Genomic DNA, 24,903 nt, shown 5'->3' with positions numbered 1-24,903 from the left:
TGGGACCAGGCTGCCCAGGCAAGTGGTGGAGCCACTATCCCTGGAGGTATTTAAAAGACATGTAGCTGTGTTGCTGAGGGACATGGTTTAGCGGTGGAATTGGCAGTGTTAGGTTGATGGTTGGACTTGATCATCTCAGAGGTCCCTTCCAACCTAGACGATCCTATGTACGCTATAGCACGTATACAAATTTTATATACAGAATTTATACACTACAGGTAGATTGAACTGCCAAACTACCCACACCTGTTCACCCTGCAGAAAGGGTGTCTGCCAGGGCCTTCCCGACGACCACCAGCTCCTCTGAGCAGCTCCCTGTCCCCGTCCCCATCCTGCCCGGGGCCCTGCTCTTTGCCCAGGCCTTTCCCTCCCGGTGCCCTTCGTTAAGGTTAAGGGGAAAAAACCCTTCAATCCTCCGGGGGAGCGGAGGGCACGGCGGCGGCGGCGGGGCTCGGGGCTCCCTCAGGCCCGGCCATGGCGGGAAGGCGAAGCCCGGGCCGGGCCAACCCGCTCCCGCTGTGTCCGTCCGTCCCCCCCATAGCCCGGGCGGCGGCGGGCCCGGCTGTCCCCGCTGTCCCCGGCGGAGGCGGGGCCCCGGCGGGCACCCCCCCTCCCCTCAGCCGCCGGCTGAGCCTTAACAGGTAACGGAGGAGGCGCGACCGCCGTGTGGGGTCGGGATCTGCTTCCCAGGTTTGCTTTCGCTTCGGCGGGGACCGTGAGGGGCCGGGCCGGGCCTTGGCGCACCTGGGGCCGGGCCCGCCCTCTGGCCGCGCCCTTCCCGCCCCGCCGGGCTCCCGTTAACGCCGTCTCCGCCCGCAGGAGCCGCGGCCGGGGCGATGGTGCCGGTGTGCGGCGGGGCGGGCGGCCGCCTGCTGCGGATGGCGGGGGCCGGCCGGAGGCCGCTTCTCCTCAGCCTCAGCCGGGGCCGCTGCTCCTCGGCGGGGGGGAACCCGGCCGCCCACGGCAGGGCCCTGGCCCTCAAAAAGCGGGGCTACGACATCACCAGGAACCCCCACCTCAACAAGGTGGGTGCCGCCGGGGGGGGAGAGGGGCCCGGTGGGGTGGGAGGTGGGGGTCCCAGCAGCGTTGTCCGTGATCCATCCCCAGGGGTCCAGCCCCGCACCAGAAAGGGGGAGAAATGTTGGGGGAGGTGGGAGGAGGGGTTGTAGATTGATCTGGTCTCACTCATGGGATGAGTTTTGTAGGTGGCCTCCTTGGGAGCCAGTCGCCTGGTTTCCCTCCCTCTGCCCTGGTGGTGGTGGCACTGGAAGAACCTGTGTAGGGCAGAAGTGGCTTTGGCTGGGACCCCCAAGCCATTCGCCTGAAATCACAAAAAAAAATGGGAAGGAGAAAGCACGCCCAGTCCTAAAAATCCAATTCCAAGAGCTGGGGTATTTTGGTAGATGTTGTAATAGGCGTGTAGCGGTGGAACTGATCGTTTATGCCTTCGCGTCAAAACAAACGTGTGGTTCTTCTTGTAAGTCTTCCTTAGCAGTGGGCATTCGCTACCAAAGCAGCACGTTTTTGCTGTGATGAATATGTATTCATGCTTGGTATTGAGGAAACCTCAACATTTAAAAAAAAAAAAAAAAAAAGGGCGGAGGAGGGGAAATCCCAAAAAGGTTTAGGAGAAAGGTTTCCCACAAAGTCTGCAAGGTGTGCAAAATGAGACCCTGTCATTTAGCCCCTTTCCCATCTCTCTTCCATCCCTTTCCATAATTTTAAGGGAAAAAGAAATAATAATGCGTATGCAGATTTGGTGATCAAATACGTCAGATTGTAGAATGATGGATTCCAGTTTCACGTATTAATATTCCTAGAAATAACTATAAATACGTAAACTACTTGAAAAATAAGGAGATATTAAATGTAATATTGATAGTTGGTGGGGTTGTGACTGTTTGTCTTCTGCTTGGTGTGTGGCTATCTGGTACGTGAGCCTCCTGTGCCTTCTTCTGGACTGGAGACTCTCTGGATGACAACTTGTACTTTGTGTAGTAAAGTGAAGATAACTTTCCTACTACTTGAAAAATAAGGAGATATTAAATGTAATATTGATAGTTGGTGGGGTTGCCAACACTGTATTAAGCATGGATTGAAAAGGAGTTATCTCAGTCCTTACATGATTTGGCCAGTCTATGTCTTGTGTATAAGAGCTTGCTTGACTACGCATTTTTGGGAAAATTTAGAGGAAAAAGCTGTCTTGCCATTGCGTTCCATCTCTGAGACTGGCTTTGCTTGTGTCTCAGACTTTCTGTGTGACATTGGGGAAGTCACATGCAAGGAAATCTTGTAGCTTAAGTCCTTGTACAGTAGGAGGGACTTTGAGGACAGAACCGGTTGTGCTTCATCTGTGCTGATGAGACTTTAAGGGCACTGCATGTTCCTGTACTATTTAAACTGTTCTTCCTTCTGTTGCAAAGTATTCCAGCCCATGTTTGATCCAAGGGCAGGACTCTGGAAATGTGAGCATTTTTTTCTGAGGGGTATTTGGGATCTTAAAAGGCCATAGCAGTTGTTTTCAATTGACAGAACAGTCTCAGAACTAATAGGAGAGTAAAGAAGAGCTGGTTGCGTGTTTTCATGAAGTAGTTCTTTTCCTGCCTTTGAATGCTGCAAAATTTGAAACCCTAAACATCTTAACAATGTCAGATAACCGCAGAAAACCAGTGAGACTCTTAGGTGGTGATCCAGGTGCAAGCCAGATTCCAGGAGGATTTGATAGAAGCCTTGGCCACATGTAAGTAAGTGACTTGCTGAGAGGACAGCAGCATGCTGGACTTGGTGAAAGACAAGTCTTCTACTGTGGAGCCTCAGCCTTGTGAAAAGCTAATTCATCATGCAGACCCTGGGATGAAAGATGGGACACCTCTTACCTGCAACCTTATTTATCAAAGTTGCCTCGTGTTTGGTGTGCTCAAGGAGGTGTTGTGTTGTCTCTCTGACAGTGCTTTCAGTTCTGAAGATGTGTGCAATTTTGCTCATTTCAGATATGCTCTTCATGGTTCCTCCGTTCTTCCAGGGACTCTGTCAAGTTCACGTGCCCTCTTTATGTTTTAACGAACATAGACTGAGCTGGACAATTCCCAATTTGACCACATACCTGTAGGGACCCAAAAGGAACCCAAGGCTGAGGCGAGACCTTATTGCCCCCCACAACTACCTGAATGGAGGTTGTAGTTGAGGTGGGGGTCAGTCTCCCAACTAACAGGTGTCAGAATAAGAGGAAACAGCCTCAAGTTGCACCAGGTGAGGTTTAGGTTGGATATTAGGTAAAATTTCTCCACTGAAAGGGTTGTCAAGCATTGGAACAGGCTGCCCAGGGAAGTGGTTGAGGCACCATCCCTGGAGGCATTCAAAAGATGGGTTGATGTGGTGCTTGGAGATATGGTTTAGTGGTGGCTTTGTCAGTGTTAGGTTGATGGTTGGTCTCAATGATCTTAAAGGTCCCTTTCCAACCTAGGCAATTCTATGATTCTATGGAAAATCTTGTCTTGTCCAGAATCGACTGCAATTTGTTGGTGACACCTGACTGCACTGTTCACATTGGGAGGTTGACAGCACTTCATGCATTTTTCTGGAAGTCCTAATTTTGAGATAAATCGTGGCCTCCTTGGAGATCTGCCATCAAAACAGATGCAGAGCTGGAGGTCACAGTTTGTCTTTGGAGTGGCAGGATATTGCCGTATTTGAAGGGTTGAGATAACACATGAGACTTTTCTGCAAAGCGCACTGCAGGAGTCACAATTTGGGGGCTTCTGGATAATACCCTGTACTCTTTTGATGTGCGTGCTCTCTGTTGCTTTTCATGGAATGTGTCATAATGAATTACTGAAAAGAAAACTCCAAACCAAACAAAATTACCGGCCTGGATCTCTAAGACCGAAACTTTAAAGAATTGCTGTACGTTTCTGCAGTGTTTTTGGAATGTACTGCTGCACACATCATTAAAATGCAGAAAGTTTGTTTGTTCTTCAGCTTTGCAGGGATCAGAATTGACCTCACGGAGGGTTCTTTGAACATAGTGTCAGTAATTTGCCACTGCAGCTGAGAAAAGCTGATACGGTCTTACACATGGCTCTACTTGGCAACTGCGGTGAAACAGGCCTAAAATTAGCTGGATTTGTAAAATGATTGCATTTAAACAAAATTAGTAATGAGCACAGGAACAGTGTGTCTGAAATGGCAGTTGGCAAGATCAAATGGAGGCAGGATTCTGTTTTGAAATTAGTAAATCTCCTCTCTAAATCCATGGGGTTTTATTCTTACAGTTGGAATCTCCGCTTGGCTACCTCTAGGTCTGGATGGACATCTAACTACTGAGGTGCCCACAGGGCTTGAAGTGGTTGTGTGCCTCCTGGCATTTGTTAACTTGCCATCTGCCCATGTTTTGCAAAGGGGGAGTATGAAATGGGCAGAGTTTGGAGGTTCCCCTTTTATTTTTCAGGAGCCCATAGATGTTCCAGGAAGTTTCAGGAGACAAGTTTTAGACTGGACAAGTTCATGTAAAAAAAAAATTCACTGGGTGTTACTAAATACACTAAACCCACACCTGCCTTAGAAAGTCACCAAACTGAAAATGGTGAAAGGATGGGAGCATGCAGGGGAAGAGTATCCTGTTTCCAATCCTTCCAATATCTGAAGGGAGCCTACAGGAGAGCTGGAGAGGGACTCTTTGTCAGGGAGTGTAGTGACAAGAAAAGGGGTAATGGTTTTAAATTGAAGGAGGGGAGATTTAGATTAGATACCAGAAAGAAATTCTTTCCTGTGAGGGTGGTGAGACACTGGAACAGGTTGCCCAGGGAAGTTGTGGATGCCCCATCCCTGGATGTGTTTAAGGCCAGGCTGGATGGGGCTTTGAGCAACATGGTGTGGTGGGAGATGTCCCTGCCCATGGCAGGGGGTTGGAACTAGATGATCTTTAAGGTCCCTTCCGATGGTCTTCTAACCATTCTGTGGTTCTATTATTCTATTTACCTGTGCTGTTTACTCTTCTTAAGGTTTATGGCTGCTACTGCTGGGGACAGGATGCTGGTGTAGATGAACTGACTTGGTAGGACTCTCCTGTTTCTAGGGATATGAAACAAGACGCTGTCTTGGGCAAACCCTTCAGACCCAAGCCAAACCATAGCTGAGAGAGAGCTCTTCATCAAATCATGCTCTAACTCTTCTAGAGTTGAAACGTGAGTGAGCTGGAGCACTGTGCTGAGCCTTCGGTGGTGTCCAGCATGGAGAGGCTGTTTTTGTGTGTCTCCTTGCTCTTTACTTCATCAGTCAAGCCCAGGTGTATCCCCATTGACTTCGGTGGAAGCAAACTCCAAGGAGCTGAGCTTTGGGCCGATATTTTGGCAAATATGGTGGGTGTTTGGGAAATATGCTCTGTTAGATTTGTTTCGGCCTCCATCCTGGCATGTGGAATTTCATTTTTGTTTTGTGTTAATGTCAAGCATATTTTATTATTTATTTTTTTTTTTTAGTCCAAAGTATCTTTTGGCGATGGCATTTCCAAATGTTTTGGTACCAAAGAACTTGTTACGCCATGGTCAGCAAACTAAGCCCAAGCTAAGTCTGTCGGTCCTTATGGTATTGGCAGCAACCAGCAGAAGTCCCTCAGCTTGGATTCCAGTCCCTCTCCCTTATCCTAGCACAGCCAGGAGGCCATCTGCCTTCCAGTCTCTCTGTATAATCTCTCTCCAACGCTGTCTCTGTCCCCTTTGGGAAACCTCTTGTGCTTTGGGAGTAGAGTTCTCGTGGAAAAGCATGAAGTGCAGAGGGAGTCCATTGCTGTTGAGGCAGACCCTGCCTCTGTCCGTGTTGTATGAGCCCTGCAAGATGTTGGTCCTTGGTTTGCCTCCAGCCCTTGTAACTGCCTTGAGAGGTCTTGGAAGTGTTGGTTGGGCAGCTCTCGTTAGTGCTGAGTCTATGCTTGCAGTCATTATAAGATATTAATATAAATAAATCTCCTTTGGACCAAAATGCTTTTTTTGTGTTTTCTGAGCAGAGTATGTTACAAAAATACCTTTAAAATTACCTTTAAGTTGTGGAAATCAATCAGATTGGCAGCTATGTTGCTTTCTTTTTATCGTGCCCTTTCTTTCAGAGAAGCCTTAATCCTTACACCAGGCATGGTTTGGTAGGGCAGAGAATGTAGCTCTTGTTTCATAGGGTGGACTAAGTTTTTTGGCACTTGAATAAGAAATGCACTTAAATAACACAAACTCTTTGATAACTAGTATGAAAATTGATAGTGTTGCAGTTACAATATGTCCAGGGCTGAACTTTACAGCTCGTTCAGCATCTCTGTTCATTGCATCTAGTGAAATGCGTGACAAATAACCAGTTGATTACTTTGGGAACACTGTGGATACTGGTAGGAAGACTCAGTATATTATATATACTGGTCCTGTAAATAGACTTCACTCCACTGACCTCAGCAGGCTTCAAGCCTTGTCCCACGTAAGTAGCATGATGTATAATGTTACTGATGTTAGAAACCTGTGCTGCTGTATGTTGAGTCGTTGGTGTTCCTCAGAATTAGTGATGAATTCACTGAAGCTGCTGAAAGACAGCGCTAACTCAAAAGAAGAAGTGAAGAGCAGTAGTTTGTGGCTTGGTTTTGATTTCGGAGGGGTTTGCCATGCAGTAAGGTCCCTACTAGAGATGGGTCTGGCAGCTTTGTAATGCTGTGTGGCGGTTTGACCCCGGAATTTTTGGTTTTGGTGTGTCAGATCTGGCACTTGCTGAACAAAACTGAAAAGTCCGTTTGACTTGATTTTGGATAACGAGAATGTAAGTTGAATTCCTCTTCAGCTTCTATAGCAGTCACCTGCGGAGGAAGACTGTAGCTGTTTTTAGTGGCACTCATTCAGAGCTGAGAAAGGAAAGGTGGGTCTTTAACGAATTTATATGCCTTACTGGGCAGAAAATTACGATTGTTTATAATATTTAGGCTCCTCCAGGGCTTTGGGATGGTTTCCTTTCTCTGACTTGCTCTAAGCGATGCCAAGATATCTTCCTGGCCTCCCAACTTGCCTGGCTGATGGGAAGGTACTGGGCAAACATCTGCTTTTGGCAGCTCTCCTGTGGTTTCAGCATTTTACTCATCCTTCACTTCAGAGAGTGCCACTGCCAGCAGTGCCCCCGTGCAGAGAGCACCCAGGTGTCCCCAGCACCGAGCCCCTGCCCCAGCCAGGGCCCAGAGTCTGATGTTGGAGCTGCCATCCCACGTGCCTGCTGTGGCTGGAAGAGAAGCCTTGCCTGGACCTGCCTCTGATTAAATGCCATGCAGGAGTATAGATTGTCCTGGAGCAGGGAACTAAGAGGCAAACGGTTATTTTAATTATCCTCAGGGTTCTGGATCCAGAAATATTCCTTACATGGCAAAACCTAGGAGACAAGTCAGGCTAAAAAGACAATATTTTTACTTTGTCTCTTCTTTTTCCTCTGTTACTTACTCTTCTCTTTATCAGACCTGCTACCAAATCTTGAACAGCTTATTGTAGCTTTCACCCAAATAAATTCTTTTGGGACAGACCGAGCTTTAGAGCTGCTGCGAGCAGGTCAGACAGGCCTTGGTGCTTGGGGGAGAATAAACACTGTGCTGTAATTCCCTCTCTTTCAATAGAAGGCTTAGCACAACAGCAAACTTGACGGCTTTCAGCTTATAATGTGCTCTAGTAGAGATGATGAGTATGTTTTTAATTTTTAACCTCTCTTTGAGGCCCAGGGGTGACACTCGCTATCTGTCTCCCCAAACAACATGACATTTTGACAAATGACTTACATATTGTCAGCCTAATACAATAACTTTCTTTTAAAAATGTTTTAGAAGGCAAAGCTTTTTATAGTTCTGCAGCTGCCAAACACAAAACTCGGACATAAACCAAGCAGGCTATGGTTCTAACAAAGAAAATAACACCAACACTAAAGTTTTCTGCATATCAACTTTTTCTGCTTCACTTCACTTTGCAGCTCTCTGTTGCATATTTATCCTTTTTCAACACATGGAACTGAAACAGATTTTCAATAAATTTCTATATTTTATATATAAAAAAGACTAGCTCCACACATCAGAGCAATTTTTTTTCCGTGTGTCTAGTTTATAAAGTGATAAGTCTGTTTTGTGGTATGTCCATATGGATTAGCTCTGTTCAGCCTCATAAAACATGTAGTTAAGGCTCTTCTGTGTTTCTCAACATAGGAAGGAATTAGTTATTTCAAATACAGCAGTGCTATGTTTTCCTGGACAAGACATCTTGAACTTTAACTCTTTGGCTTGGCTGATGGATTTGTCACTTTGCCTGGTGCTTAAATTCGTTGTGGAAACTATTAAAGTCTGTTTAATCTTCATTTGAAGAGTTTGATGTTAAACCTGCAGGTAATTTTAGCTGTGATTGTTTGAAAGAATAATCACTATTTGAGAGATTATTACATGAGAGAATGGGTTATACAGGCCAAATCCTGTCACTTTTGGAAGTGTTCAGATTCTTAAGAGTTTCTGTTGTCAGGATGGTCTAAGCATGTAAGCAGGGCAGGGGACGGAGGGAGATATAACCTGACTGCACTGTTCACATTGGGAGGTTGACAGCACTTCATGCATTTTTCTGGAAGTCCTAATTTTGAGATAAATCGTGGCCTCCTTGGAGATCTGCCATCAAAACAGATGCAGAGCTGGAGGTCACAGTTTGTCTTTGGAGTGGCAGGATATTGCCGTATTTGAAGGGTTGAGATAACACATGAGACTTTTCTGCAAAGCGCACTGCAGGAGTCACAATTTGGGGGCTTCTGGATAATACCCTGTACTCTTTTGATGTGCGTGCTCTCTGTTGCTTTTCATGGAATGTGTCATAATGAATTACTGAAAAGAAAACTCCAAACCAAACAAAATTACCGGCCTGGATCTCTAAGACCGAAACTTTAAAGAATTGCTGTACGTTTCTGCAGTGTTTTTGGAATGTACTGCTGCACACATCATTAAAATGCAGAAAGTTTGTTTGTTCTTCAGCTTTGCAGGGATCAGAATTAACCTCACGGAGGGTTCTTTGAACATAGTGTCAGTAATTTGCCACTGCAGCTGAGAAAAGCTGATACGGTCTTACACATGGCTCTACTTGGCAACTGCGGTGAAACAGGCCTAAAATTAGCTGGATTTGTAAAATGATTGCATTTAAACAAAATTAGTAATGAGCACAGGAACAGTGTGTCTGAAATGGCAGTTGGCAAGATCAAATGGAGGCAGGATTCTGTTTTGAAATTAGTAAATCTCCTCTCTAAATCCATGGGGTTTTATTCTTACAGTTGGAATCTCCGCTTGGCTACCTCTAGGTCTGGATGGACATCTAACTACTGAGGTGCCCACAGGGCTTGAAGTGGTTGTGTGCCTCCTGGCATTTGTTAACTTGCCATCTGCCCATGTTTTGCAAAGGGGGAGTATGAAATGGGCAGAGTTTGGAGGTTCCCCTTTTATTTTTCAGGAGCCCATAGATGTTCCAGGAAGTTTCAGGAGACAAGTTTTAGACTGGACAAGTTCATGTAAAAAAAAAATTCACTGGGTGTTACTAAATACACTAAACCCACACCTGCCTTAGAAAGTCACCAAACTGAAAATGGTGAAAGGATGGGAGCATGCAGGGGAAGAGTATCCTGTTTCCAATCCTTCCAATATCTGAAGGGAGCCTACAGGAGAGCTGGAGAGGGACTCTTTGTCAGGGAGTGTAGTGACAAGAAAAGGGGTAATGGTTTTAAATTGAAGGAGGGGAGATTTAGATTAGATACCAGAAAGAAATTCTTTCCTGTGAGGGTGGTGAGACACTGGAACAGGTTGCCCAGGGAAGTTGTGGATGCCCCATCCCTGGATGTGTTTAAGGCCAGGCTGGATGGGGCTTTGAGCAACATGGTGTGGTGGGAGATGTCCCTGCCCATGGCAGGGGGTTGGAACTAGATGATCTTTAAGGTCCCTTCCGATGGTCTTCTAACCATTCTGTGGTTCTATTATTCTATTTACCTGTGCTGTTTACTCTTCTTAAGGTTTATGGCTGCTACTGCTGGGGACAGGATGCTGGTGTAGATGAACTGACTTGGTAGGACTCTCCTGTTTCTAGGGATATCAAACAAGACGCTGTCTTGGGCAAACCCTTCAGACCCAAGCCAAACCATAGCTGAGAGAGAGCTCTTCATCAAATCATGCTCTAACTCTTCTAGAGTTGAAACGTGAGTGAGCTGGAGCACTGTGCTGAGCCTTCGGTGGTGTCCAGCATGGAGAGGCTGTTTTTGTGTGTCTCCTTGCTCTTTACTTCATCAGTCAAGCCCAGGTGTATCCCCATTGACTTCGGTGGAAGCAAACTCCAAGGAGCTGAGCTTTGGGCCGATATTTTGGCAAATATGGTGGGTGTTTGGGAAATATGCTCTGTTAGATTTGTTTCGGCCTCCATCCTGGCATGTGGAATTTCATTTTTGTTTTGTGTTAATGTCAAGCATATTTTATTATTTATTTTTTTTTTTAGTCCAAAGTATCTTTTGGCGATGGCATTTCCAAATGTTTTGGTACCAAAGAACTTGTTACGCCATGGTCAGCAAACTAAGCCCAAGCTAAGTCTGTCGGTCCTTATGGTATTGGCAGCAACCAGCAGAAGTCCCTCAGCTTGGATTCCAGTCCCTCTCCCTTATCCTAGCACAGCCAGGAGGCCATCTGCCTTCCAGTCTCTCTGTATAATCTCTCTCCAACGCTGTCTCTGTCCCCTTTGGGAAACCTCTTGTGCTTTGGGAGTAGAGTTCTCGTGGAAAAGCATGAAGTGCAGAGGGAGTCCATTGCTGTTGAGGCAGACCCTGCCTCTGTCCGTGTTGTATGAGCCCTGCAAGATGTTGGTCCTTGGTTTGCCTCCAGCCCTTGTAACTGCCTTGAGAGGTCTTGGAAGTGTTGGTTGGGCAGCTCTCGTAAGTGCTGAGTCTATGCTTGCAGTCATTATAAGATATTAATATAAATAAATCTCCTTTGGACCAAAATGCTTTTTTTGTGTTTTCTGAGCAGAGTATGTTACAAAAATACCTTTAAAATTACCTTTAAGTTGTGGAAATCAATCAGATTGGCAGCTATGTTGCTTTCTTTTTATCGTGCCCTTTCTTTCAGAGAAGCCTTAATCCTTACACCAGGCATGGTTTGGTAGGGCAGAGAATGTAGCTCTTGTTTCATAGGGTGGACTAAGTTTTTTGGCACTTGAATAAGAAATGCACTTAAATAACACAAACTCTTTGATAACTAGTATGAAAATTGATAGTGTTGCAGTTACAATATGTCCAGGGCTGAACTTTACAGCTCGTTCAGCATCTCTGTTCATTGCATCTAGTGAAATGCGTGACAAATAACCAGTTGATTACTTTGGGAACACTGTGGATACTGGTAGGAAGACTCAGTATATTATATATACTGGTCCTGTAAATAGACTTCACTCCACTGACCTCAGCAGGCTTCAAGCCTTGTCCCACGTAAGTAGCATGATGTATAATGTTACTGATGTTAGAAACCTGTGCTGCTGTATGTTGAGTCGTTGGTGTTCCTCAGAATTAGTGATGAATTCACTGAAGCTGCTGAAAGACAGCGCTAACTCAAAAGAAGAAGTGAAGAGCAGTAGTTTGTGGCTTGGTTTTGATTTCGGAGGGGTTTGCCATGCAGTAAGGTCCCTACTAGAGATGGGTCTGGCAGCTTTGTAATGCTGTGTGGCGGTTTGACCCCGGAATTTTTGGTTTTGGTGTGTCAGATCTGGCACTTGCTGAACAAAACTGAAAAGTCCGTTTGACTTGATTTTGGATAACGAGAATGTAAGTTGAATTCCTCTTCAGCTTCTATAGCAGTCACCTGCGGAGGAAGACTGTAGCTGTTTTTAGTGGCACTCATTCAGAGCTGAGAAAGGAAAGGTGGGTCTTTAACGAATTTATATGCCTTACTGGGCAGAAAATTACGATTGTTTATAATATTTAGGCTCCTCCAGGGCTTTGGGATGGTTTCCTTTCTCTGACTTGCTCTAAGCGATGCCAAGATATCTTCCTGGCCTCCCAACTTGCCTGGCTGATGGGAAGGTACTGGGCAAACATCTGCTTTTGGCAGCTCTCCTGTGGTTTCAGCATTTTACTCATCCTTCACTTCAGAGAGTGCCACTGCCAGCAGTGCCCCCGTGCAGAGAGCACCCAGGTGTCCCCAGCACCGAGCCCCTGCCCCAGCCAGGGCCCAGAGTCTGATGTTGGAGCTGCCATCCCACGTGCCTGCTGTGGCTGGAAGAGAAGCCTTGCCTGGACCTGCCTCTGATTAAATGCCATGCAGGAGTATAGATTGTCCTGGAGCAGGGAACTAAGAGGCAAACGGTTATTTTAATTATCCTCAGGGTTCTGGATCCAGAAATATTCCTTACATGGCAAAACCTAGGAGACAAGTCAGGCTAAAAAGACAATATTTTTACTTTGTCTCTTCTTTTTCCTCTGTTACTTACTCTTCTCTTTATCAGACCTGCTACCAAATCTTGAACAGCTTATTGTAGCTTTCACCCAAATAAATTCTTTTGGGACAGACCGAGCTTTAGAGCTGCTGCGAGCAGGTCAGACAGGCCTTGGTGCTTGGGGGAGAATAAACACTGTGCTGTAATTCCCTCTCTTTCAATAGAAGGCTTAGCACAACAGCAAACTTGACGGCTTTCAGCTTATAATGTGCTCTAGTAGAGATGATGAGTATGTTTTTAATTTTTAACCTCTCTTTGAGGCCCAGGGGTGACACTCGCTATCTGTCTCCCCAAACAACATGACATTTTGACAAATGACTTACATATTGTCAGCCTAATACAATAACTTTCTTTTAAAAATGTTTTAGAAGGCAAAGCTTTTTATAGTTCTGCAGCTGCCAAACACAAAACTCGGACATAAACCAAGCAGGCTATGGTTCTAACAAAGAAAATAACACCAACACTAAAGTTTTCTGCATATCAACTTTTTCTGCTTCACTTCACTTTGCAGCTCTCTGTTGCATATTTATCCTTTTTCAACACATGGAACTGAAACAGATTTTCAATAAATTTCTATATTTTATATATAAAAAAGACTAGCTCCACACATCAGAGCAATTTTTTTTCCGTGTGTCTAGTTTATAAAGTGATAAGTCTGTTTTGTGGTATGTCCATATGGATTAGCTCTGTTCAGCCTCATAAAACATGTAGTTAAGGCTCTTCTGTGTTTCTCAACATAGGAAGGAATTAGTTATTTCAAATACAGCAGTGCTATGTTTTCCTGGACAAGACATCTTGAACTTTAACTCTTTGGCTCGGCTGATGGATTTGTCACTTTGCCTGGTGCTTAAATTCGTTGTGGAAACTATTAAAGTCTGTTTAATCTTCATTTGAAGAGTTTGATGTTAAACCTGCAGGTAATTTTAGCTGTGATTGTTTGAAAGAATAATATCTATTTGAGAGATTATTATATGAGAGAATGGGTTATACATGCCAAATCCTGTCACTTTTGGAAGTGTCCAGATTCTGAAGAGTTTCTGTTGTCAGGATGGTCTAAGCATGTAAGCAGGGCAGGGGACGGAGGGAGATATAATGTGTTTTATTAGGCCAACTGATTTAGGGTGGGGGGAAAGAAGTAAAACCAGGGGTTTTCACCTTCATAGCCCTTCTTCTAGCAACCTGATTTTTTTTAATCCACAACTAGATTAATGGAAAGAAGTAAAACCAGGGGTTTTCACCTTCATAGCCCTTCTTCTAGCAACTTGATTTTTTTAATCCCAACTAGATAACTGGTCCAATAAACCAAAACCAACAAAAACGCACCCAAACCCAAAACCTCTCCCTGATAGCCATTTCCTACCTCACAGGGAATTAGGTGTCTTCATGTTGCCATTTGTGTCTGTAGCTAATTGCTGGGATAAAACAGCAGCATCTGTAAGTCAGATCCCTTGGTCACAGTTACTGGAGGGATAAGGACCTTCTCTCCCCTAATACTGTATAGAAGTTTCTAAATCTAGCCATAAAATGAGCCAAATGAAAACTACTTGCTGAACTGTGAAGTCTGAGTACTGTAGAAAAAAAAAGCTGAATATAATCTAAAAATGTATTTTATCTCCCGTTGCTTTGGATATTTTTTTTTTGAAACAGACCCTCTTGAAATACAAAAAACTGCTGGGAGAGCAAACCATTTGTGTTGGTGCAACGTGCACGGTCTGAGTTCCAGCAGACGTCCTTGTAGGGAAGAGAAAAGAGTTGTGCAACAGTTGGAGGAGCATGAAAAACACTTATACTAGAATAGTTCAGCCGTTCAGGTGGTTTCTGAGTGAGAGATGGAGGATCTCAATGAGGATCTCAGAGTACTTGAAGAGATGAGGGTCTTGGGAAGGGTTGAAAGCTTCTCTCTTCCGCGGTGCCTACCGGATGGATGGCACGGCTTGATGGATGGAAGTGGTGGAAAGCGATGGTAGATGTGACCCCGTGCTCCAGTTAGGGGAAGGAAAACTTTCCAAGAATAAGCTAATTCTGATTGTAATGCAGAATGGCTTGGGTTCTGCGGTGCCTGCTACTTTATACTCACCAGAGAATTTGCTTACATTGGTGTCTTATAAGCTTGTCAAGTAAATCACAATCAAACATAAACTCAGTTGCTCAAAGGTAATGAAAGAATTTTTTTTTCCTCTCTCAAGTTTGGAGGATTTTCAGCGCACGCACTACTGGGACTTGTTTCTCATTGCACACATGCAACAGATTCCTCTTAGGTTTGGTAAATTGCCCAGGTTGTGATGTACAGCAGTATTTATTAGAAGGAGACATGTGTGACATGCCTTTCACTCCGTGTGCTGATGCCAGCAGCTTTTACTGGCTTATGTCTGGGGGGAGCAGGGGGGGAAATGCTTGCGACAGCACAGAGGTCTCCCTGAGCATTGCTCTCTGCTTCCTAAGAGGCAGCAAAGGCTTGAGCCATAGGGAGACTTTCCGCTGATTTCAACTTTGCATCCAGCCTTTCTTTTTTTTTTTTTTTTTAAATTTAGAAATTTGTAACTGGCACTGTTCAAACTGTGAGATGACTTAATCGCAAAAGGATAAGATTAAAGGTGGTGTAGTGTGAAATTTCACCATCTTGCTCTGTTAATAGATCGTAATTAAACTGGAAGCATATATGAAAAATTGCTTACTGATTGTTTAAGTAAAAATCTCAAAGCAAAAATAGCATTTGCCAATATCATCTATTTCTACTGATAGAGAATGACATGAAGGCTCCAGCTGCTTCCGTAGCTGTGTATCCTAAAAACCAAAAGTGCTTTTTAGTACTCTCTATTTTAGCATCATCTCTCCTTATGATCTTTGGAGTAACCACCTTGGTGATGCCTTTCCAGTGCCCAAAGCTGTCCGTGCGGACAAGAAGAGCCGGACATCTTCACAAGAGCTGCTGGAGCAGAAATGAGGGCACTAAGTGAGATACCTTGGAGAGCTTGAAGCTGCCCTGCAGAGTTCTTGGGGTAGCTTAATAGAATTTACAGAAGTACCTTTTAATTGTGACCTTCCAAATGTCCACTGGTCAAGGGTAACTGAGATTATGAAACCAGAATGAATGCATGACTGATGCTTGCTGAAACGGGGCCATTCTCCCTAAGGACAAGCAATTGTTTTGTATTTAACATATTAATGGTATTTGTAGCTATAATATAGCAAAGCCATTTCTCATATAAATAGAAAAGAAGTGAGGCAAAGGTGCTGGAAACCAGCAGCAAGACCCTGGCTGCTGCTGGAAAATAGGTTTGGTGTTGGCCACTTTTTAAAAGTTAATTGCATTTTAAAGATAAGCTTTAATGGCATTGGCAGTGAGAGTGCAACTGTAACCAGATCTTCTTGTTTTGTACAAGTGCCTTTCAGGTTTCTCTGCAAGGTCAAATGTCCTATTGACTGGCAGCTGGACAGCTTTGCTTGTGGGAACGTGACTGGTGGTTGGTGGAGCTGCAAAATGAGTTTCCCACTGAAGCCAAATATAAAAGTGGCTGAGGGTCCAGCAGTTTCACTTCCTGCAAAGCTGGAAACCCTTGTAGCATTTATTAGGATTTCCTGCAGGGAAAGAGGGATATTAATCTTGTTTGTCTTACAGAATCATAATATTTGCACTGCAATTTGTAACACAGAGCAAGAAGTTTTCAATTAGTGTTTCCTGAGGAATAGCAAATTCAGTAAAGTGGATGCTTTTAATTTTTGACTTTTTGTCAGTGAATAAATAAAGCAGCTCCCAGGACTGTAACTGCTCTGCAGTGTTGGAGCAGGAAAGCAGAGTGGAGAACAGCTGAAGCCATTCTCGAGTCTTTCTCAATGTCTTGTCTTGGCATCATCATAATATAATCTCTGAACTGCAGTGCTGCATTGAGTGTGCTTGGAGGAGGCAGAAATTTCAGTCTTGCTGATAAAACAGTCACTTGGGTCAGTTCACCGCTGGTTTTAATTTTCCTAGTGTTGCAAAATTTTTCTCAAACTCTGAGCTGATTGCAATGAACCCTGGTTTAGGGCCCAACTCAAATTTGCTTGAAGTCCTGTGAGCCTCTTTCCCTTCCAGATGCGTAGTGATTTCAGGTTCGTAGTAATTTCATATTATGGGAAATGCTTTATGTGTCTTATAAAGGGGCTTCAACCTAACTTTAGGGCAGTATTGCTTTTTCCTATCCAGGCAGAGGAATGCTGCTAAGGAGGGATGAGGCACTTGGGCTGAGGAGCCTACCTGGTATGTGGGGGTTTCCAGTCTGTGGAGCGTGTGGTGGTGGGACCATCTGGACACATGTTACTTTGTGCGTTGCAGGTGTTCCCCATCTCCATTCTGGATGAGATGGGCCTATATCTGGGACTTCTGGGCTTCCCTCATCTGCTTTGCGTATAGTCTGTATGTATCCAGAGGCTGATCATCTTTTACATGCGTTGGATTTACTGTCCACTTGCAGATTGACTCTGCACGTAAGACTGTAGCTGTGAGCCAACTTCTGGACTTTCAGAAATCCTGGGTTGATGGCCAAAGTCCTTCATTTCCACCCTCCCTGCCCCGCAAAAAAAAAAAAAAAGATCTAGGTGGAAGCAGAGGGCATGCCTTGAGGTAGCGATGTGTGAGAGAGTAGATCTCAAAGCTTGCTCTTTAGAGCGAACACTTACTTACATTTTTGGTAACTCACCTGACAAAGATGAGGTGAAGAAAAAAGATACGAGAATTTGTAAAGGTACTTATTTATTGTTCCTCAAATTAAGAAACTTCTTCATTATCTAGGACGCAGCACTTAGGCTTAGAAGTTTCTTCATCTTGAGCCTGAATTGGAGAGACAGGGTGCTTTTTCGCACCACTGAGACTGTGGTTAGACACACCCCTGGCTGTGGTTGCCAGATTGTGGCAAAATATAGGAACTGCTGAGTTTGAACATAAAGACATGGAAAAACCATGAAAGCAGCATGAATGGGAGAAATACTTGTGGTTTATTATTTCTTATTCCTCTTTCTTGGAGGCATTCAGCACATAACATGACTTTCAAGGCATGTATCATTCAGCATTTGCTTTTCCTTAATGATATTCATTCAGGCATTGAAGTTCAAGCTATTGGAGTCCTAGAGCACTCACTGCGTTACATCTAACACTTTTGAGGTCCATTTTGTTTCTTATTGAATAGTTATGGATATTTGTGAATCACTGATAGGCATTGGAGAAAGGGTCAGGCAGCCACGGGCACCATATTGGTGTAGTGTATTTCACATTTTGGAAGCCTGTGTATTTAATGTTTTGGAACCCTCTTCTGAGACAGGGAAATGGAGTTATTCTCACTTCAACAGGGAACCAATTTTAGCTTGTCCAAGGTGATACGGGATGTTTGTGGACCTGGGTCTCTCCAAATTAACTGAACCATTCAGCCAGCAAACCTGTTTGCTAGGTTGTGTCATAGCATCTTTTATCTCCACTAGCAATGATCTCAACCACAGCCTCTCAGAAACACATGAGGTATATCAACTGCTATATCCCATACATGCCATTAAATACGCATTGTTTTATAAAATGAAAAGCATTTCATGAAATATTTCCCAAAAGCTATGTGCGAAGGAAGCAAGCACTCACAAACAGCTGTTCTAGGAAGACTCTTTTAAATTCTGTTTACCAGAACTTGCTTCATTTTTTTTTCCATTAATATGCTTAGTTAATCACTTAAAATTTCTGTTTTTATTATGTAACAGTTCAAAACTTCCAGTCGCACTGTGTATAAGTTACAGATGCCAACACCTGTAAACTTGAGGTAATTACCTTGTCTTATTATTAAAGTAATAATTCAGAGAGAACCAAAATAAGGTAGATATTTATGCTTAAAGTTTGTGGGCCAGAGATCTGGGTGTGATGTGTGGTCCCCTGTGGCTGCTGCTAAAGCATCTGATTAAATAGATGCTACAACCAGTAGAAACTGGGAGATTATTGGCCGGGCTCTCCTCTCGTTTTATTTAATGACACCTTCCAGCAAATGTCTAGGATGAGATCCAAGGCAGATTGAATTTGATGGGAACCAAACGAGTAATTACAGCTCTTTGCAGTGAAGTATTCAGAGCTATAGCCTTATTGGCTTCATATTGTTTAAGAGCTGATCTGGGGTGTAGGTTTTTGATTTAGTGTCCCACTGCTTTGAGGCTGTGAGTGTCTCTTGGCCAAAGGCGATCTGAGGACTGGCTTTGGGGGAGCACAGCTGGGTTGTAAGCAAATGGTGATGTCCTTCTGCTCTGCACTCAGAGGGAAGAGAAGTAAAAATAAAATCCAATAATATGTCTGTAGTATTGAGTACCAGACAGAAGAAAATTAACTGCAAAACCAAAATGAACTTGCAGAATGAGGTTCAGATAGCTTATAATGTCTCCAGTTGGTGTTTACTTTATTAAATAAATAATAATAAAACCAGATAATTGGAATAGGCTGCCTAGGGAAGTGGTTGAGGCACCATCCCTGGAGGTGTTCAAAAGATGGGATGATGTGGTCCTCAGGAATATGGTTTAGTGATTTTTTTTTATTGCTTATTTCTTATTTATTTTTTTGTCAGACTTAGGTTGATGGTTGGACTAGATGACCTTGAAGGTCCCTCCAACCTAGACGATTCTGTGATTCTATGATAATAAATACCCTGCAAAGTGAAATAGTCACTTCAGGTGTTAAAACTATAAATTTACTCTCAGCTTCACATTGCTGAGGTGACATGACATTTTTTCACTGTTTCACTTTCTTCTTTTAATTTAGGAAAGGAGGAGCAGAAGAGTAGTGGATGAAAGGTAAGAAGAGAGTCCTGAAACAGTATGAGAGACCCTTATATTAGTAGTGGGTTTAGATCCTACATTCTTTAATGCTTGTGTAGGAGTTTGACCTGTCCTTCCCATGTACTGTGCAGTAACTGAGCAGTTTGATTGAAGTATGATTGATTAAATTGACAGATTAAGGGTCTTTGGAACCAGAGTCTGCCCACAAGCCTTGGAGCACAAGCCTTTTCTCTTCCTGTAGGTGTACAATAATCCACAAATAATTAGATGTTAATTTTTGGGTTACCTTCCTTTGATGCAAAAATAAATGCTCTGATACATTTGCTATTCTGTGTCACAGTTCCCTTGTCCCAAGTCCCTCATTCCCAGGTTTGGGAAGTTGGGGAAAACTAGCAAAGTGTAAAGAAGAGCATAGTGAGGATTGCCTGTAAGGGATGACAAAAGGAAGAAAACCCCACAGCCGTGGCAAACTTGGTCTCTCTTCTGCGTCCCAGGCCCTTTGAAAGCAAGAATCATCATTCTATGATTCTAAGAAATCTGTGTATTTCTTGAAAAGAAAACTGAGATCAGCAACATTGTGTGAATGTTTGGGTTTTGATCCTACAGGTCCTTAGACGCAGTACTTACAGTCAGGAGGTGGAATCCTATCTTCTTGATCCACGTAGGTAGACTTATACCCAATAGCAGGCTCAGGATGATGCACAAATTCTGAGATCTGGTGGGAGGATTCTGTGGTAGAAAGATTTGTGAGTAGTATGAGTGTGGATGACCAGATCTGTGTAAAAAAAAAAAGTACTCCAAGGCATGGATTTTCAGTGAGGACAGGAAAAAAATCTAGAGCGTTTGCTTCATGCTGAGTCTTAGCAATGCTGTTCCAAGATAAATGTAGTTTAGAAGTTGGTGGCTTTGGGGAGGAAAAAAAAAACTAATTTTTTTTTTAATGTCTTTAAGTTATTCAGATAATCTCAAGCTTTGCAGAACTGCTCTCTTTTGTTCTGGGGAGAAAAAGGCTTGGAGAAACATCAGGGCAACTCTTGGGCAGAAATTTTGGCTGAGGGCAGCCCAATGGAACAGGGAGGTACCTGAGTCTGTGAACTCGCAGGTAATAGAGAGCTAATTTAAAATGTGCAGCTGCAGGGGCACCCCTCTGCACTTATCACAACATTTTAGTCTGAAGTAAGATTTTGATAAGTACAAAATATACATCCCCAGCAGTACAGGATTTGAGTAGCTTTCCTATAATTTGGATACTCATCAAAGTACAACTTTACATTAAATTTGTCTGAAACCGGTTTTTATTATTTATTTCCCATAAGCAAGCACATTCAATTGCCTAGACCATGATTTTTTGGCAGAATCTGGCCTCTTTATTCTGAGGCCTAATTCAGCCCTGCTGTTCTCCGAAATGAAAACCTTCTGATTCTCCTGCAGGAAGAGGCATCGCTACTGCCATCTGCAAGACATCAACATCTTCTACACCATGCTAAAATCACTCTGACCTCTCAGCATATGATGACTTTTAAAGAATGTTCAAAGGCTTATTCTTATCTTATGTTAAACGCTGCCGTTAAGAGACTGAATATCTTGTCATGTCACCAATTTGTTAGGTTGGCAGCAGTTAATTTATGGTGCTTCTTAGCAGCCACTGATTCATCCTTCAGTTCGTATTTTCTGGTGGTGGACAAATGATGTGTTTGTTGACTTTGCATTAACCCATTATTTTGTGCACTTCTGTATTTTACAATTAAAAACGTTACCATGAAGCAATAACAGCTTTCAGGTGCTGAGTTTTGAATCGTACATTCTGGATGTATTTGCACAAGCCATCCTTTTTTGTAGCTCTCCTCCTCTGAATATTGGATGTAGATCATGAGTGGAAATGCATTTACAGCTTCAAGCCTGAAGCTGCTTTCTGTGCATAATCTGTAATGCTTTTGAGAAAGTGTGAAACAATTTATGCTATTAATATAACCTTATTCTGAACATGACATACGTGTCAAAAAGGGATTTTTAATGTAACAGTAGGAGGTTTTTTACCATTAGGAGTGCAAGGTAGGGAAATGACAAGCAAAATCTCTGTCCTGTAAGAAAATGAAGAGTGATAGCAAAAGCAATTTGGTCTAGTGCCTGTATCTATGCTGTACTTGGGCTGCCTTGGAGGAACCCAGGTGTCCTGGTTCTGTCTGTCCATTTTTCCTGGTAAACAGGCCCAACTTCAGCTTGTTTGTAGAATTCAAAGACCCTCATGCAGACACTTTCAGGCAGAAACATGCGTGGTCTTGTGTTTTGGCATCAGGTCTCTGGAAAAAAGGATAAGAGATAGAGGCATCTGAACCTCACAGTGATCTGCTGCCCGACAGCAGATGGACGTGTGCTTGAGTGCACTGTAAATGCAAACTGTGCTTTGGACCTAGTCGTAGCAGCCTCCATCAGCCTGGAAATGCTCCTTAGAGGGCTTGTGAGGGTAAAAAGGATGGGCAAGGGGTGAAACAGACCTTGAACGTGGCTTTATAGAAGACATTGTAGAAGTAGGTTGTAGTTTCTGAAATCTTGTATAAAATATTTTTGTTTCCAGTGAGTTCACTGTTCTACATCTTCAGGCAAAAATAAACCTCTCAAAATGAACAAAAGAAAAACTGATCCTGTCCGGTGGGGAAAGGAGTGAAGTCTGCACAATGCAGTTTATGGGTATAAAATACCCTGTAGCTGCAGCACAGTGTGCTTTGTCTCTCCATTCTGTGTCAGTAGCTCTTTGAGTTCACGGCAAATTAGTACAAATACTGGTATCTTGTGCCATCCTGAAGTCAAGGAGAAGACCGTGCTTTTAAGCTTGACTGATGTATCTCAGGAGAGCAAAGGTAGAATGAACACCTGCCCCTCACTCTTGCCTCCAGAGGACTTAAAAAGTGGTGAGAATTTACAGTGAAATATAAGATTTTTGAAATTTTCTATTAATCTGGCAACTTCATTAGCTACCAGGGGAAGGAGAAACTCTTTTTTAAGCCAGATGCTTTTTGCCACAAATAAATTAATTCATTGGATGTGAGCATCTATCTACTTTAATTGCCTGTAGTTTACTGATACATCTGGAAAGACATGAGGAAAATGCCCTATTTGAATTGAGGATTTTCCACTGGAAATACTTGTTTGTCTTCATTGTGCTTCATCAGAAGTCACGTTTTGGAGGTATGATGGTGTTAAAAGAGGTGTTTGTAACCTTTTAACAATTTTCAAGGGTAGGTATTACAGGTAATAATACATAAGTTTTTGGGGAAATGATGTCCATAAGCTTGTTAAAAGCGGTTAGAGGTTTCTGTGTGTGTGGTATCCAGGGAGGTTGTAGATTGACCTCTACACTCAAAATCAAATATAATATATTACCCATCTCAACATCTAGGTGACCTGCCACATCTCAACTGCTTTTTGATCACTAGCAGCCTTCCTTGGACTATTAACTGGCAGGTACATCCTGGTGCTCATTTAAAACCACAGCTAATGAGCTGCCTTGCTATGTGAGCTGTTCTCAACAATGTAATTAAATGTCTACATTCATAATCTGGTTACGGTCTCTTAAGAATGGCTTTGTAGCCTGAATTCATCCCTGTCTCCTGGAAATGCTTTAGTTGACATGCTCTGTGAATGGGGCTGCTTTGAACGTTGGGTTGTGCTGGATTCCTTCCAATGTAAAAACTCAAGAAACTCCAAATGACAGACATGGGACGTAGGCAGTGTCTGCACTAACAAATTAAATGTACCCACAATTGTTCTTTGCTGCTGAGGCCAACTGCAAGGTCTGCCTGCACACTGCTAAACTACCCTTCCAAACAGGGGGGGTGTTACTGGGTATGGTCTGGGACCCATCAAAACTCCCAAACGGCCAATCCAGGAATCACCAGGCCAAGAAATAGTTTGCAGAAGTTTTGACTCTGACTGTTATTGGGACACACCATGGGTTTTCAGTTAAAATATGGTATTGGTAATTACAGGTTATGATGATCATCAGCTGTTGTGTATTTATTTAATTATTCCCCTACACTTGTTTTTAATATGATTTGTTATGAAACTGCAATTCTACTTTCGATATTAAACAAAAGTATAATTTAGTTTTTGTTCGCAAATTTTTCTTTAAATCTCAAAATACAGACGGGGGATTTTAGTCCTGCAACTGATTTACAGCTTGCCTGTATCACAGAAACACAGAATCACATGGGGTTGGAGGGGACCTCTGGAAATCATCTAGTCCAACCCCCTGCCAGAGCAGGTCCACCTAAAGCAGGTTGCACAGGAACATGTCCAGGTGGGTTTTGAATATCTCCAGAGAAGGAGACCTCCCACCACCTCTCTGGGCAGCCTGTTCCAGTGCTCTGCCACCCTCAAAGTGAAGAAGTTCCTCCTCGTGTTTAGATGGAACTTCTTATGTTCAAATTTGTGCCCATTTCCTCTTGTCCTGTCACTGGGCACCACTGAAAAAAGACTGGCCCCATCCTCTTGACGCCTTCCCTTTAAGTATTTATAAGCACTGTAGTCTTTCATTTCACATTACTATTTCCATTTCTTCAGCTAGGGAAACTTTTCATTCATACTGGGATTTTTGGAGGGGGTGGGTAGGAAGTGTGTGGTTTTGGTTGGTTTTGTTTGTCTTGTTTGGGGTGTTTTGTTTTGTTGGGTTTTTTTCATTGGTGATGACCCCAGGGTCTCATTTCTTTCATTAGATGCTTTCTACTTAGGGACTGGTGTATGAATCCCCATACGAGCCACTTTTGGATAGAAGTAGGATTTCTTAGTTAAGCAGAACCTTTATATAATTGCATTCTTAAGGTACAAAATATGCAAATGAACTTCACATGGCCTTACCCTCCTTGATGTACCTTGGTTGTGCTGCTACGTCTGTTTCTGCTGCTTTGGAATAAGATGTACAAATTAAATTAAGAATTACATTTTTCCTTTATTCTTTTTTTATGTGACAGTGTCTTGCTTTAGTAAGACTTACAAAGTGGTGGCTAAAAGGGTAAAATATGGAAAAATACACTGACCCCTTTGAGCGTCAGTACAACTGGGCTTCCCCACACCTCTCTGCCTGCATCTTTTCGGTGCAAATCCCCTGTGGTCTGTCTGACGGCCGCTTGCTGATTTTCACTCGAGCCCACAGCAGAGTCCAAGAGTTGAAGACCTCATGCAACAAACAAGGATTTCCCACCCACGTATTTTTTTTAGGAATTTTTAAAAAATTATATTTCTTGTGGACTGCCTCAACGTTGGTGAGTCATGCAGGACTAAACCCACAAATTATAGCTTGGTTAAGTGGTCTAGAGTAAACAAAAATTTCCAGTATTTGAAGAAGAATTGTGGTTCAAGGGGAATGACTGATGTGTCACAGGAGCTTATAATTTTGATGCTGAGAAGAACAACGCATACAGTTAATCTAGAAATGGTTAATGTATTTGAGCATTTCCAAGTGCAAGGTTGTTCTTTGCCCCAGGACAGTACTTTTCCTGTGGATTAGCCTTTCCTAATGGTTGTTATTATGAAAGCTGAGAAAGTAATTGTGGATAAATTTATACAATTATACTGATCTTTTTAGGTTTCAAGCTTTATTATTTAAAATATTTCATTTTGTAATAATGTTTTTTAATCTTGGACC

At 43.1% G+C, this 24,903-nt stretch overlaps 1 protein-coding gene across 1 annotated transcript in view; it reads left to right on the top strand.

Annotated features, from left to right (window-relative positions):
• The first annotated feature begins 635 nt into the window (after positions 1–635).
• ME3 (malic enzyme 3, NADP(+)-dependent, mitochondrial) overlaps positions 636–24,903 on the top strand; it is a 136,835-nt gene continuing 112,567 nt past the window's right edge. Inside the window, exon 1 of the mRNA XM_014958263.1 lies at positions 636–1,025. Within this exon, the coding sequence (XP_014813749.1) occupies positions 837–1,025 (189 nt within the window). The 5' untranslated portion in view covers positions 636–836. The remainder of the gene's footprint in view (positions 1,026–24,903) is intronic.

The sequence above is a fragment of the Calidris pugnax genome, unplaced genomic scaffold (genome assembly GCF_001431845.1).
Source record: "Calidris pugnax isolate Ruff unplaced genomic scaffold, ASM143184v1 scaffold252, whole genome shotgun sequence".
NCBI lineage: Eukaryota > Metazoa > Chordata > Aves > Charadriiformes > Scolopacidae > Calidris > Calidris pugnax.
The sequence above is the reverse complement of the archived record's forward strand: the minus strand, read 5'-3'. Positions and strand labels throughout refer to the sequence as shown.